This window comes from Argentina anserina, chromosome 7 (genome assembly GCF_933775445.1).
Source record: "Argentina anserina chromosome 7, drPotAnse1.1, whole genome shotgun sequence".
NCBI classification, from domain to species: Eukaryota; Viridiplantae; Streptophyta; class Magnoliopsida; order Rosales; family Rosaceae; genus Argentina; species Argentina anserina.
This window is the reverse complement of record NC_065878.1, coordinates 6295297-6310875: the sequence shown is the minus strand read 5'-3', so window position 1 is coordinate 6310875 and position 15579 is coordinate 6295297. Positions and strand designations below refer to the sequence as shown.

The 15579-nt window shown below is 38.8% G+C and overlaps 2 protein-coding genes and 2 long non-coding RNA genes across 4 annotated transcripts; all 4 read left to right on the top strand.

Annotated features, from left to right (window-relative positions):
• The first annotated feature begins 1650 nt into the window (after nt 1-1650).
• On the top strand, nt 1651-2563 carry LOC126803282 (uncharacterized). The gene is made up of 3 exons (XR_007673097.1): nt 1651-1910; nt 2027-2121; nt 2477-2563. It is a non-coding gene; the product is annotated as an uncharacterized LOC126803282 (long non-coding RNA).
• Nucleotides 2564-4925: 2362 nt separating this feature from the next.
• LOC126802828 (cytochrome P450 77A3-like) lies at nt 4926-6853 on the top strand. The gene has a single exon (XM_050530537.1). It carries the CDS (start codon nt 5206-5208, stop codon nt 6751-6753), a length of 1548 nt encoding a protein of 515 aa, XP_050386494.1. The 5' UTR covers nt 4926-5205; the 3' UTR covers nt 6754-6853.
• A 647-nt stretch (nt 6854-7500) lies between these two features.
• Nucleotides 7501-9165, top strand: LOC126803040 (uncharacterized). The gene is made up of 3 exons (XR_007673040.1): nt 7501-8442; nt 8600-8670; nt 8897-9165. It is a non-coding gene; the product is annotated as an uncharacterized LOC126803040 (long non-coding RNA).
• A 3417-nt stretch (nt 9166-12582) lies between these two features.
• LOC126803466 (uncharacterized) lies at nt 12583-14451 on the top strand. Its single transcript, XM_050531271.1, has one exon. The coding sequence runs from the start codon at nt 12583-12585 to the stop codon at nt 14449-14451; it is 1869 nt and encodes a 622-aa protein (XP_050387228.1).
• Nucleotides 14452-15579: the final 1128 nt, after the last annotated feature.

Below are 15579 nucleotides of genomic sequence, written 5' to 3'. Positions count from 1 at the left end.
AACATGTCAATTTGTTTGTGGTTAACCTATTCCACATTACTATTAAAGTTTGTTAGTAGTTCTTCAGTTTCTGGTTGGGACTGCATATAGTATGTACTTTTCAGAGTTTTTCTTAGATAATATTTTACTTTTCAATTTAGTCAATTGATAGGTTATATTTAGAAGCCCTTCAAGATATTTTATATATCTAATGGTTTCTGTTAAGATTTTTATCTTGCATCATTTTGCTATACTAGAAACTCTAGCTTTAATTGAAAGTATTTTTCAGAATTTGTTCTCATCTTGAGATTTATTTTGAGCACCAACTTACAATTAGGCTCTGATACCAGTAAATTTGGTAAGAAAACACTCACATGACGAGATTCCATCAATTAACTACGACAAATCTTGAATAAGGTGGCGCTAAGGTCTAATTGATGTTCTTATCTCGTCCACCCTTGTGCATGTGGCAAGAACGTACACCTAGTCGCACATGATCGTAGATAATGTATATGATAATTCTTTTTGTGAATCCCGAGAATTTTACCGTACTAACTTTAGAGGTTACGCCAAAGTTAGTAACTGTTGGTAAAATTCTAAAGTAACACATCATTTCTTGTTACGATGATTTCTTAACTTCGTTAACTCTTCAATTTTAAGCTACGACAATTAAATTCATGTTGTTAAGAGTTCACCGGTACTTCCGAGTTATTTTTATGTGTTTCGAGCAATCTTCTATGATTTTTCAAAGTTTGGCAATATTGGAAAATCATTGCTATTTATTCAGAAAATTGGTGAAGAGATCTTGACCATTTGTCTGTTCCACATTTTCCCAAATTTGATCCTAGCCCTCCATTCTAATTACTTTTCCTTTCATTTAAAATTCTGACCAAGGCTTTTAATTATAGCATTTAGATCAAGACATCTTCTAATCTCAGCCCTCCATGCCTTTATTTAAAAAGAGAGAGAAATCAGCTTTTGGTCAAAACCAAACGAAGAAGGAAACGAAGAATGAGAGCTCGCGTCCTTCTCCGCTTCAGACCCGATGACTTGACGCAAGGAGGCGGGTTAACCCGACTGGTCCAGCCAACTCCAGCCACCGAACGGCTCTGGGAGTTCCAGATCGACCTCTCTTCACATTGCCGACCTCCTGGTACCCACATGCAGAAGAAAGGATGAAGATTTAGGAAGCTTCAAACTTGGAATTCTTCCTCTTTACTGTTCATCATTTTCCAATTCGATTGGATTGTTATTCTCCATAGTTTTCTGGTGGGAAATCATACTTCTTTCATAGAAATCTATATTCCCTTATAGTTTCGATTACTTTTGAATTCTCTAGCTTACAGTTCAATCAATTTGAACTCACTCTGTTCTTGCTTTCTTCTGTTTGTGTTCTTCAATGAAATCTTCCTTGGATTCCTTCATTTTGATTTTTCAAATCAGTCAAGGACTTAAACAGAACGATTAGGGAAGATTGGAGGAGAGTTTACTTGAAGGATGAAAGCCTTATTATTTCCTTTTGGAACCCAACTGGAATCGAGCTGAAAAAGGTGAGCTTCACTGTTCCAATTTGAAGAATTCGTATTTTCTGGGTTTAGGACATCAACTTAATTGTCTACAGTTTATTCCAAGAGAAAGAAGGAGTATTAGAGAGAAAAGAAGTCTTTGAGGTTGAAGATTGAAAGATGAATTGGAAACCCTGCATCTTTTCTTGAACGTGGGTGTGGAGATCAATTTTTGATCTTTTTGTGAGCTGCTTGGTCTCAGTGTCTCTCTCTGCTTATTTGAGTTCAACCTCTAACTTGCTGCACCGGTTTTGAGTTAGTAGAGAATGGAAGGAGAGCAACAATCCATCTTTTGGCAGTGAGGTTGAAACATAGAGGAGATTGGAAGCTACCAACGTCAACTTCAAATTTCTGGAAATTCTAAAGGTAATTCCCATGTTTCTTTGGGTCCTTACCTCCCTTGATTTCCAGTTTAAAAACATGAAAATTGGAGTGAATATCCGACTTTGTAGCTAGAATGTAATGCATGAATTTTCATACAGCCTTGAATTTGAGCAGAGGAAGAAAAGGAGAATTCCGGCGACATCGTTCGATTTTCCGACAATGTTATTGGAATCTCCTGCTAAGGCCCATCGAGGTAGATATTTATCCTCTCATTTACAAAATCGTCATATCTACCTCGTTGAGAATTTTCGATGGGTGTCCTTACTCCTTAGTAAAATATAGAGTTTTCGATTATTAGCTAATACGACTTAAATCCTTAGTCGTAAATTGTACCTTCTTATTTTATCGATATATTAGTTGGTTGAATTTATTTTTTAATAACAAAAGCATTTGATGCGAGTACTCGATAGTACTCAAATATAATATGTTGATAAATAGGAAGTATATTTAGTTATAATTGATGTCTGACCATTATCTTGGTCAAACCAAAATAGGGAGTCTAGTCTCCTATTTTATTTGTGTCACGACATATTCATCGTTTATTTCAGGACTTGGATGTTTGGCGAAGGCTGTAGCTGAGCAAAAGCAAAATCGTGAATTGAGCATTGGCTGCACATTATTTCACGTAGGGTGAGCTAATCTCCTTTGTGTATTTCGTGCCCATTAAATTCATTGTTTATTCCTCGGTGATGTTTATTGTTGAAAATTTCATATATGATTTAGAAATACTAAAACCCGAGGATAGGCAGGTACTTCGTGAGTGAGTAGATCTGAGAGTGAATGGGGCCCTTTATTCTGGTAGCCCCTCGGTGTCGATAACCGTAAACCTCTGGAGGGCTAATGCCCTGTTTATTATTGGATCCACACCTTACAGTATTATTAAGGGCATTCAAGTAAATAGACACTCTCACTTCTTTGTTATTTCAACAAAGGTAGTCGGTCTCGATTTAAGAGGTGACTCTTTCGCCTCCTAGTCGTTAGGATCGGCCACCACTGATTTGATATTATTGATGGTCATCTTGCATGCTTGGATTGTTTCCGTAATTATTAAACTTAGTCTGTTTCATATTAAATGGTTTAAAGAGCATGCTCATATCTAAATGTTTTAACTTAACAAACCTTAATTTTAAACTAAATTGGTGGGCTGGACCCTACTAGGTGAGCGAGGACGAAGTTGGCCCATACTGGAGATTCCTTGTAGGTTTCTGGATTTATTTTCGGGGTTTAGGATACATGATGTTAGGAGTACATCTCATTTGAATCCAAGATTTTTTGACTAGTTCTTTGTCTATTATTTGTTATTGATGTTTGTACATTGCATCTCTTATTCCGAGATTGTGATTTCATTTATGTCACCATTCTTTTTTATCTTGGGTTGCATGTATTATTTTTAGTTATGGGCTGGCGACACCCACTTCTACTTCCGTTGTTTGAAACTTTATTGTATAGCTCACTTATATCTTAGTAAATATTCGTTTGTGTAAGAAATGTAATAGTTTCTTTCGTTGTAAACTTGTCAGCTTGTTTCTTTTCACGCAAAGTTTAAACAGATTTTCAGTTTCGAGTGTTCAAGTTGAACTACGTTCGTTGTTCGCTTGTTAACTTTCTATTTTACCATTCCAATACGGTCATTTTCCCCTTCGGGATGTGACACTTTTTGAACAAAATACAAGTCTTTCATGTTTCAATTTCAACTGATCACTCCTTATACTTTTAAATTTTAAAAATTTTGGTCATTCCGTTAAGTCTCATTCTAATTGCACCGTTAAGTGTTTTTTTTTCCTCTTATATAATGTTTGCCAAGTCATAACTTAATGGTGCAATTGGATGGAGACTTAACGAAAAGACTAAATTGTATAAAATTTAAAAGTATAAGGAGTGATCGGTTGAAATTAAAACATGAAGAACTAAACTGTTGTGTTACTAAATATTAAAAGAGTGACCAATATTTTATTCTTATTTTTTTCTTAACATTCTCTGTAAATTATCATGTTTGAAATTCCCCGCTTATCATGTTTCCTTTAATTTTGACTATAGGGTTCCTACGTACCTTTTGAATGAGTTTCATCATATTTTTTTTTCTATTTAGGACCCTAAGGCTGGTCGTTCTCCCTTCATGGCCAATATCATCAAATATTGAAAATCACTAGCGTCATCAAGACCAAGTCGTATTCAATTCACGATCGAAGCTCAAACGAAGCGGCACGTTTCATTAACAAAGAGAAGCAGGCCCGGGGCAAACGAAAAAGTAACATCAACAAATTATGTTGCTTATAGCAATTGTAGGAACAGAGTAAGTGCCGGGAAAATACTAGGCCTAGGTAACTGGTTCTTATATTAGGCCTGATAATATTTTTTGCCGTTGAGTCTCATAAAAGGAGATTGAAATTAAAGTTATGATCGAGAAAGAAAATATGAACTGTCTTTGGCAGTTAACATGGCTTAGTACAATTTTAATATTACTCTAAACCTTTCAAAATTCAAATTGATGTAAAGCTATACGTGAAGCAGTACCGATTCGATCGATTCTTGCTCTATATAGTTTATGTCCTTTGTTAAACAAATTTAAAAAAAAAAAAAACGAGAACAACACACCCAACCCTAGGCCTAGATGAGCTTCAAAGTACATTTCTCATTATCTCAACCGTAGCCTATTCCTCCTCGAGACTTAAACAACAAGAAAAGAAATCCGTGGAGAATGCCCATAGAAAGATCATAGAACCATGACTTCCCTGGATTTATTGAGGCAAGCCGCAGTTTTCAATCAGCGGCCACATAAATATTGCAACCACGCTCATCACGTACCTCCATTTTTTGGTTGGAAACGCGTACGTCTTTATCATCTCATTCATTACTTTGTTTCCTCATTTCTAAGTTTATCTACAACGTACATTAAATCTCTGGACTAAATAGTATGTCTAATGTCTCAATGCTATGAGGAAAAGTATATATAATCTCTGCAACAAATTGGAAAAAAAAAGTGGAATAGCTGTTGATGATCATCAAGTCTTTAATGGTGTTAGTTGCTACTAGTCCCCTGTATCTGTATGGCTGTATATATAAAATTTCCTAGCCCCATGAGCTAGCTATGGACTCGAAACATATTTAACAATCTTCACCCACCACCAACCCAATCCGGCTGCTTTGCTTGAATGATGTAGCAAAGAGTCTTTATTAATCTCACCTGTAATTTCATGCTTTACCCAATTTATACCCTCTCCCTCTACCTCACTACTTCAATCGTCCCATACCTCCATCCATTCCATCGATCTCTCCAATGGCGCCTACTCTGTCCTTTTCCTCTGCTTCATTTTCCTCTTACTACCACCTCTTCTTCACTCTCTTAGCTTTCCTAGTCTCCGGCCTCATTTTCCTGCTCACCCAGAAAACCAAATCCAAGAAACCCCACCTCCCTCCCGGACCACCTGGATGGCCTATAGTCGGCAACCTCTTCCAAGTCGCCCGCTCCGGCAAGCCCTTCTTCGTCTACGTAGACGAGCTCAGACACAAGTATGGTCCGATATTCACTCTCAGGATGGGCACCAGGACCATGATCATCCTCTGCGACGCCAAGCTCGTCCACGAAGCCCTCATCGAAAAGGGTGCGGTCTACGCCACCAGACCTAAAGAGAATCCCACTAGGACAATCTTCAGCTGCAACAAGTTCACCGTGAACGCTTCCATTTACGGCTCGGTGTGGCGGTCGTTGAGACGGAACATGGTCCAGAACATGCTCAGCTCAACCAGGCTCAAGGAGTTCCGAAGCGTCCGAGACCATGCAATGGACAAACTCGTCGAGAGGATCCACATGGAGGCCAAGGCCAACGACGGCGTCGTTTCGGTGCTCAAGAACTCCCGCTTTGCCGTGTTTTGTATTCTCTTGGCCATGTGTTTCGGGATCGAAATGGACGAAGAGACAGTGGAGAAAATGGATCAGGTAATGAAGTCCGTTCTCATTGTGTTGGATCCCAGAATCGATGACTATCTTCCAGTTCTCAGTCCCTTCTTCTCCAAACAAAGAAAGAGAGCTTTGGAAGTGAGAAAGGAGCAGGTGGATTACATTGTCCCCTTCATCGAACGACGTCGTCGGGCAATTGAAAACCCGGGATCAGATCGAGAAGCCACTTCATTCTCGTACCTCGACACGCTCTTCGGCTTGAAAGTAGAAGGACGCAAATCATCTCCTTCGAACGAGGAGCTGGTGTCACTTTGCTCGGAATTTCTGAACGGCGGGACTGACACGACGGCGACAGCTCTGGAGTGGGGAATAGCACAGCTCATAGTGAACACTCAGGTGCAAGAAAAGCTGTACGCGGAGGTTAAAGCGACGGTCGGTGACAGAAAGGTGGACGAAAAGGACGTAGAGAAAATGCCCTACTTGCAAGCAGTGGTGAAGGAGCTTTTACGAAAACACCCTCCGACCTATTTTTCCCTAACCCATGCAGTGACAGAGCCAACTACATTGGCAGGGTACGACATTCCCACTAGTGCAAATGTCGAGATCTACTTGCCCGGCATCTCGGAGGATCACAAATTGTGGTCGGATCCCGAGAAGTTTGACCCCGACCGGTTCTTTTCCGGTAGGGAAGATGCGGACATAACGGGCGTGACCGGTGTAAGAATGATGCCGTTTGGAGTAGGGAGGAGGATTTGCCCTGGTTTGGCCATGGCCACAGTGCATGTTCATCTCATGTTGGCTAGAATGGTTCAAGAGTTTGAGTGGAGTGCGTACCCGGATGGTAGTAAGTTGGATTTTACTGGCAAGTTGGAATTTACGGTGGTGATGAAGAATACGCTTAGAGCTAAGATCAAGCCCAGGGTTTAAGTAGGTCAAAGAATTCTAATCGAATTTTAATATGCAGCGTCAAATCGAATTAGTGATTTTGTAGATTGCTTTCTCCTTTATATTTTTTTCCTATGTACGTTTTCCCTGAAATCAACCTAGATTTGGTTTATTTGTCTTGTTATATTAATTTGAACTATTTTTGCTCAGATAAACTATAACACTAGATTTGCCAACGTACGTACGTCTCATCTGATCACAGAATGGAAATTAATACTCGACATGCCCGATAGTCAAATTTGACAGCGTGCAGCGAATTGATAGTTTTGTTATGTACATGCATGTTTATATTAGTTTGTCCTCGTTTACACATTTCATTAAGGATGAAGTTTCTGTTAGATATAGCAAAAGCAGGTTACGATAGATTTGTATAATCCATCAAATATGTTCTCATGAAACACACACACTTGAAGACTTAATTCTTTGTTCATCATCAAGTGGTTTACATTGTCATTTCACATGAATGCATGAGAATTAATGAAGACTGTAGGCCGGGATGTCTTTAATGTGTAGTTGCTGAAATCAAAGTGATCATGTGCGCGAGTTGCCACTTTCCGATATGTGTCACACTTAGCTAGATGCATGTGTAGTGTGTACGTTGACTTCCATGTGACGCTCATGAATGTCATAAATGAATGGACGTGACAATTGATACATGTCTATATGTCGATCGAGCCTTATATATATGCACCAATTTATGTTTTCTCCTCAATTTACAGATCGAACAAATATGACGAATTTGAGGCACTTTTCGCACTACGCTCACTCTGAGGTAAGCTCGAACCCACCTATGGAGTTGAGTTGAGAATTTCTAATCTGGATTAAGGTTGGGTTGTTGATGAATCTTATCAAATAAACTGAGGTCGGATTAGATTGGTAATTCAATATTGATATTATGCTAATCGGGTTTTATTTCAAATAAGAGCTCACCAGTGGCCAATCCTCATGGATGAGCTTCATGTTTAGTAAATAGATTGATTTCTTTCTCTTAGATATAGTTTCTTTAGTTTATGGTTTCACAAAACCCATGTTGTGCAAAAAGCATTATGTTCATCTCTTCAATACGACAAAGATATTTTACTATGTTTTGTTTTCAGAGAAGCAAGCTGCAAATTGTATTCCTTGATTGGGAATAAATTCATTCTAGGTATGGATGCATCCCAGTTACAAATTCAGTTTCTATATATTTTGGCAGGAGAAGTTAAAATGAATTGGCAACATTTGCGGGTTTAAGTGTTGTCCCTAGCTCGCAGTAAGCATGTCTTGTAAAATATTAAATTTTCGGGATTACATTGATCGGGATTATTAAAGTCTTGATTATTTAGTTCTTTTGTTGTTAAAGCAACAATTCTGAGAACTTTATGTTATGACTATTTTTGACTGAATGTGTCCTCTTTAAGAGTAACGATACTATCTTCCGATGTTATATGCTCATCTTTTAAACTTAGGCTTTAAATGACACCAATGCTTGATAAGGTATACAATTTTAAAAGTAAGTGTTAAGATGCCATTCACTTTTGGTAAATTATATGTATTGATCTTGACAAAAAAATTACTCATTATTTCTTTCATTGTGTCATAATGATAATCAGTAAATTCTTACAAGTTTTTTGCTTATTGAATGGTTGCAGACATGCTATGTTTCTGTATCCAAGCACAATCTTTTGCCATGTTGGTATCTCTTGCATTTAACTGTTATAATAGAGTTTGTATCTCTTACTATAACTGGTAATAGTTGAATTTGTTTCTCCCACTTTGTATTGTTATTTTGGTCTTTCCTTATTGTTCTCATACAAGTGTTTTGACCTCTTGTTCTTCGTGTTCCCAGTTTGGATCCTTATTTAATTGACATTGCTGAATATGATGCACAATTCGGAGAAGATCAACTAATATATATCAGTAGGGAGCCTTAAACTAATTGATTCAAAATTTATATTTTGAAATTGCTTCCTTTTTTCTTCCTTATCATTTTTATGGGCATACGTTTTTTTTTTGGAATAAGGGCATAAACTTTGAAGGATTATACATTGATTAGGTGAGAGTTATCTAATGCAAAAGCATTTGTGACTTCATATTGATTAGTTGTCATACTGCGATCATATAGTATTTCCCTGTGTCTTTGTAGGTATATATCTTGGATGGATGACTCCTCAGCTTGGATTCAGAAAACATCAGTAAAAATAGATGCTTGGAAATCGGAGACATTGATTGTGATCAGTTGGTCAAGATCGAGTTTCATTACTACTTCACCCCTTTTGTGGTGATTGTTTTGAACATTGACGTTGTGATAATATTGTGTACTTTTTCTATGACAATAATCTTATGTAATTTAGGGTGAAAGGATTATGTAATTGTAATACTCGTTTCAATATATTATTATTGGATTTTACCTGAGATCAGTGATTGATATATTTTTTTTGCTGCATATTAGTTTCAAACTTTCAATAGTTTTAATTAATTATAAAATGTTTTTTTTTAGTATTCAAATGAGCCACGTTTTAGCTAAAACGTGGGATAGTATGAGATTTCCTCAATGGTGGGTCCATTCTGTAGATTGCCCACGAAAGAAGAGGATTTGTGTCTTTGTTTAGGGCATCTGCACCGGCGAGCAGGAGGAGGAGAGCTGCTTGAGTAGGAGGTGAGACCGCCAGGGTTTGCTCGAGCAAATCCAGTTTAGAGGTCGCACCGGCAGCAATGACGGTTGGATTCGCTCGCCCAATCAACCTTTCGGTTTTGCTCCATTTTCCGCTCGAGCAAATTTTGCTCGATCTGTCGCTCGACCAAATGGTGGATCCCACAACGTTCCAATTTTTTTTAATCTGTCATAAACTCCTCCAATCCTCTTCAAACGGTCACATATTGATCGCCGGGGAGGTGAAGGACGCCGGTGGGGATACCGTGGTGACATAACAAGAAGAGAAGTTCAAGTCAGACTTCAATTTATTGAATTCGGTTGGAATTGGACCAAAAATTAAGACGAAAGATTGGGTTTACCTAGTGAAGGTTGACGAGATCGCCGGAGTCTCAAATCGTGCTCGAGATCCTCCAAAGCTCCAAGTCTATATCTTCTCCGATTTGGGTGAGAAAGGGCTTGTACGAATAATCAATGACCATGATCTGATAAAGGGAGGGGAGGCGAACAAGATAGAGTGGTTGCATGTGTGAATCATGGCCGGATGGCGGCGGCGCGGCCTGAGGAAGGTGCGACTGTTTTCTGGGTTTGTTGGGAGAGTGGAGACGCGAGCAGAAGAAGGTAAGAAGAAAGAAGAAAAAGAGATGGAGCTTGGGCCGGACTCGGGTCTTGGGCTATAAATAAAGACAAAATTAAATTGCTCAAGCAAATTGTGAATGGATGTGTGTAAAAATCGATTTTGCTCGAGAAAATATAAAATTGATTTACTTAAAGCAAAATTTGCTTCTGGCCCTACCATTTGTTTGAGCAAATCCAATTTATGGGGGATGCTCTTAGCAATAGTCACGGGAGCAATCTCAACGTTCCTTTTTAATGTCGCTGCAGCGTGGCCATGCACTATCCCCATTTAATTATGTGGGCATTGGGGTCAATCCTCACGAATGAGGAGTGTGGGTCTTGTCCTTATTTCTTGTAGTGGGATAGATAAAACGCCGTAATTCAAATTACGTTTACAAAACGTATTTGAAATCTTTGTAATGACGTTTTCAAAATGTCATAGAATAACTTCTAATAGCGTTTCAAAAACGTTATTAATCTGTCTAGGAAAAAAATGTCAGTTTCTAGGGCATCTAGGGATAGCGTCGAAGAACCGCATGAAATGGTGCTTTTCGATCGATCATGCATGACTGACGATTTTCATACGTTGTTATAAGCCTCTGTGTAGTAGTACGTACTAGTACGGTGTTTGATTAGTACTGACGAGTGACGACATGATCTAACTTGCACTACCACAAAATGGGGCAATAGCAACACTATGAGTACATATCATGTGTTGCTGATAGAGGTCTTGGAAGCTTAAAAAAAGGTCACATATCTCAACGAATGTGGCTTATACCCTATACAATAGTATAAAATGCCACATTTTTTAGATATGTGAGCATTTTTGTTTTTAGATTGCAACACCTCTATTGGCAATACATAATGTGTGTCCATAGTGTGCTATTGCCCTATTTTGTTGTAGTGTTGGGAGAGTCAAGGCAGCATATGGTTTTTCTTTATTGTGTCATATATGGATTTCGTCTGTAAATCATTTTATCTTCATGTTTAAAGAACTTCAATTTTGATATAAAAAAAACAACAAGATTGAAATGAAACAGATATCAATAATATTTCCGAACAAAATCGAATAGCTTGCAATAATACACGTACTGCAGTCTGCATGGTATGACTTGAGTGAGGAAGGGAACATGGTAGATGAAGTTATTAAAAACTTAAAAAGGCAAATGATCGAGGCAGCTCAGTGAGTGTAGTTGGGGTCACGTCTGGGTCGGAGGAGAAGCTAGCTGCTTCTGCAGCTCCATCAACCTGTGCTCCTTTTATAGTCATGAGGGCCTTCATGCCTGATAGAGGGATGAGTGGATGACAGTGATTAGGATTAGTAATAGTTTTGTTCTTTTCTGAGAACCTTTCCCAAAGGTTTTGATTGTTGAGAATTAATTAGATACCCAATCACATATATTGTATTGTGTATCAATCGTTCTCAAAAATCTTGATATTTAAACCAAACTTCATTAATAAAATCAACTAGAGCGTCTATTACTGGACCACGATTACAACAACAAAAACACACACACTCATTTTGTATCATCGTTGGCACTTGGCAATGAATTGCTTCTTTGGTGAGCTAATAAAACAATCTCCAGCTATACACTGAGTCACAGATCGAACGAATATTATTCCTTTAATTAGTTAAGAAACTTAAAAAAATAAATATACAGCATGTCAAATTATCAATTCGATCATTTCTGGGTATACTCAATCTTCAGATTATAATAATAACCATGAAATAATTAGCAATTGGGGACCAATTGGGCTAATATCTGTAACAGAGGTATACATTAATGATTAACAGGCCTACTAATTGAGTTGGGCGCCCCTCGATCAACGTCATTAGATACGTACCTTGTAAAAGCTTATAGTTCGCTGTGTCGACCGAGCCTCATAAGCCATATTCCGTTGGAGTCTGTCATTTTGCTTGGCTTAATTACTTTGCACACTTGACCTCTCGTCAAATTATTTGCTTTTCATCGATCTCATAGAAAGTTTGACGTGTAGGCTCACTTGATAATGAGTTGTGACACTTGAATTTTAAGTTAATCCTTTTATGTAATCTATAGCTAGATTGCGTGGAGGATGATGATAGGCTACTGTTCACCTCACCTCACATATATATATATATATATATATATATATCGTAATCTAGTAGTATCAATAAACAGGCAGGCTTCTATTCATATGTTGTACGGCCTAGCCCAGTAGATAGATAGACAAGGCCCATCTGATCTTGGGAGGTTGAGCGGTTGCTCCCAGATCTGTAGGATATATGTATTCAGAAACTGCAATTGCAGAGATGTTGATGAATGATAATCTTAGCCTCTCTAGAATCCTAATTTACAGTAGAATAATCCCAACACTGGTATCAGAGCCGTCATGGCTCCTGGTAGAAATCATCAAACCACAAGACCCTCCACACCACCCACCCAATCCGCTCATGTTCCCTCACTGTCCTCCCAGCAAAATTTTCCATCCTTGTCCTCTTCATCACAACCTGTGATTGAAGACGTCTCTCTAATTCGCGATAAAGAAGATGAAGGTCACAGTTCAACCCTGCAACCCAAATGGCTATTCTTCAAAGTACCCTGATGCAAACATTGGCTTTGAGATCAAATGTCGATGTTCATAACTCTACAACACAAAATACTACTGAAACCAACACCCATTTTGGCCAACCCTTACCAAATCCACCACTAAATCCCCCACCAAACCCAGACCCAAACCAATTCAACCATCATGATGTTCCTTATTTTCGTCCCCCAAAAGTGGACTTACCGCGGTTCTATGGTGAGGATGCTTGGGGATGGCTTACGATGGCTGAACGGCATTTGAAGACACAAAAGGTTCCTCCTCAGGAAGCTATTACTATTGTTGCTTCTCATTTTGGGCCAGATGCTTGTATGTGGGTAAATGCGTTTGAGGAACGTCATCCCATGGCTACTTATCCTCAGTTTGCTGCGGCGTTCTTGGAACATTATGGAGCAGGAACAAGCATGGATTTTCAGACCGCATTGTCTCAGCTACAACAAACCACTAATGTAAATGATTTCATTTTGCAATTTACAAAGTTATCATGTAGAGCCTATGGATGGACAAATGCACAATTGTTACCTTTATTTATCGGAGGGTTGAAACCAGAAATTCAGTATGATGTTGGTATAATGCAACCTCAAACATTAGCTTTAGCACAACGATTGGCTCGAATGTATGAAGCTAAGCTTGCAGCAATCAAAGCTTCTCGTGTTTCTCGTCAACCTGTTACTTGGTCTGGTTCACAAAGAGTTAGTAGTACCTCTTCTACGTTTGCACCACACCATCAGACACAACACACCCAAGTTGAAAGCTCCATTCGACAGTTGTCTGCACAAGAACAAAGAGAAAGAAGAGCTCTCGGACTTTGCTTTCAGTGTAAAGATAAGTGGTCGAGGAATCATGTCTGTAAAAAGCCTATAATGACTATGTTGGAATCACTTGATGTGCAAGGCGATGTGAATTCAGATGAAGAAAGCGAACAAGTTCCAAAACTGGAAGATGATCAGATTATTCCCTTGCACGCAATTACCAATTCCAAATTAGCTGAGATGATGAGGTTCAAGGGTACGATCAAAGGAGTCACAGTTGACATCTTTGTAGATTGTGGGTCTGCTTCTAATCTGATGGACCCTAAACTAGCAGAACAATTGGGTTTGAGTATTGTTCCAATGGAACCGCACAAATTTATGCCGGTGAATTGGCAGCCACTCTCTATTTCACGACAAGCAGTTGACGTTCCGGTTGATATACAAGGTTATGAGTTCACTAGTTCATACCGATTGTTGACTGTTCCTGGTTGTGATGTTCTCTTGGGAGCTCCATGGCTTGAGACATTAGGAATGTTTGGTTGGCACTTCTTGGAGAAGACAATGGTGTTTGAACAGCGAGGTCGGTGTTATGTTCTGTATGGTTTAAAGTGTAGTCCTCGTCAGTTTGATCAAAATTCCTTACTTAATTTGATGTCTATGGAACAATTGGACCACAATGCATTATCAAGCCCAGAGGAAGCAAGTGTCTGGCTTTATAACCCAGTTGTACAATGTTTGATCGATCAATATGCAGAATTATTTGCCGCACCAACAAAGCTGCCACCTGTTCGTTCTATCGATCACACCATTCCTATTTTGCTTAATTCTGGTCCAGTTAATGTTCGGCCTTATCGTTATCCTCATTCTCAAAAGGAAGAATTGGAGAAACAAGTCAATGAAATGTTATCTAGTGGGGTCATTCGACCAAGTCGAAGTCCTTTCTCTTCTCCTGTTTTGCTGGTACGAAAGAAAGAAGGTACGTTGAGATTCTGTGTTGATTATCGGAGTCTTAATGATGTTACTGTTAAAGATAGGTTCCCAATTCCAGTTGTAGATGAATTGTGGATTTGCGATCTGGTTATCATCAAATAAGGATGTGTGAGGAAGATATTCATAAAACTGCTTTTAGGACACATGAAGGTCACTATGAGTTTGTTGTTATGCCATTTGGTCTTTGTAATACTCCTTCAACGTTCCAAGCACTTATGAATGCGGTTTTCCGTTTGCTATTACGCAAAAGTGTGTTGGTGTTCTTTGATGATATTTTAGTTTACAGTCCTGATTTGGAGACTCACCTACAACATTTGGAGGAAGTTTTTCAGCTGCTGCTGATTAATGACTTGAAGGTGAAGTTAGAAAAATGTTCTTTTGTCCAAAGCTCAGTGAGTTATTTGGGGCATGTTATTTCCAGGGAAGGCGTTGCTGTAGATAACGAAAAAGTGTCAGCTTTGAAGGCATGGCCAAAACCTACAACCATTAAAGGTCTCCGCGGATTTCTGGGATTAGCCGGTTACTATCGCCGATTTGTTAAGCATTTTGGGGTAATTGCCCAGCCACTTACAGTGATGTTAAAGAAAGATCATTTCACTTGGACTGCTGAAGCTGAAGCCGCTTTTTTACAACTTAAAGAGGCTGTCACTACAACTCCTGTATTGGCGATGCCTAATTTCAACGAGCCATTTGTTCTAGAGACTGATGCAAGTGGTTCTGGTATTGGTGCCGTATTGTCACAAAACAAACATCCAGTTGCATTTTTGAGTAAGACTTTATCTCCCAAGAATCAAGCTCTTTCTGTTTATGATAAGGAGATGTTAGCTATTTTATTTGCTGTAGAAAAGTGGCGTTCGTATCTTCTTGGCAGTGAATTTACGATTGTTACCGATCATTCTACACTGAAACATCTTCTGGATCAGCGTATTTCTACACCTTCTCAACATAAATGGTTGGCTAAGTTATTGGGATACAATTATAAGATTGAATACCGCTCTGGAGCATTGAATACAGTGGCTGATGTTTTGTCTAGACGACATGAGTTATGTGCTTTGCAGGGTATCTCTTCTCCTACTTTCAGTAGTTTGGAATACATTGATAAAGCTTGTCATACGGATCCTGTAGCAAAGCAGATCATCGCAGACTTGGAGGCTGGGCAACCTACTAAGAAGCATTTTTCTTTGCTCAATGGGAAATTGGTTTACAAGAATCGCTGGTATGTACCTGAGA

Excerpts from the sequence above, each read along its gene's own strand:
- LOC126802828 (XM_050530537.1), top strand. The coding sequence starts at position 5,206 with ATGGCGCCTACTCTGTCCTTTTCCTCTGCTTCATTTTCCTCTTACTAC.
- LOC126803466 (XM_050531271.1), top strand. The coding sequence starts at position 12,583 with ATGGCTATTCTTCAAAGTACCCTGATGCAAACATTGGCTTTGAGATCA.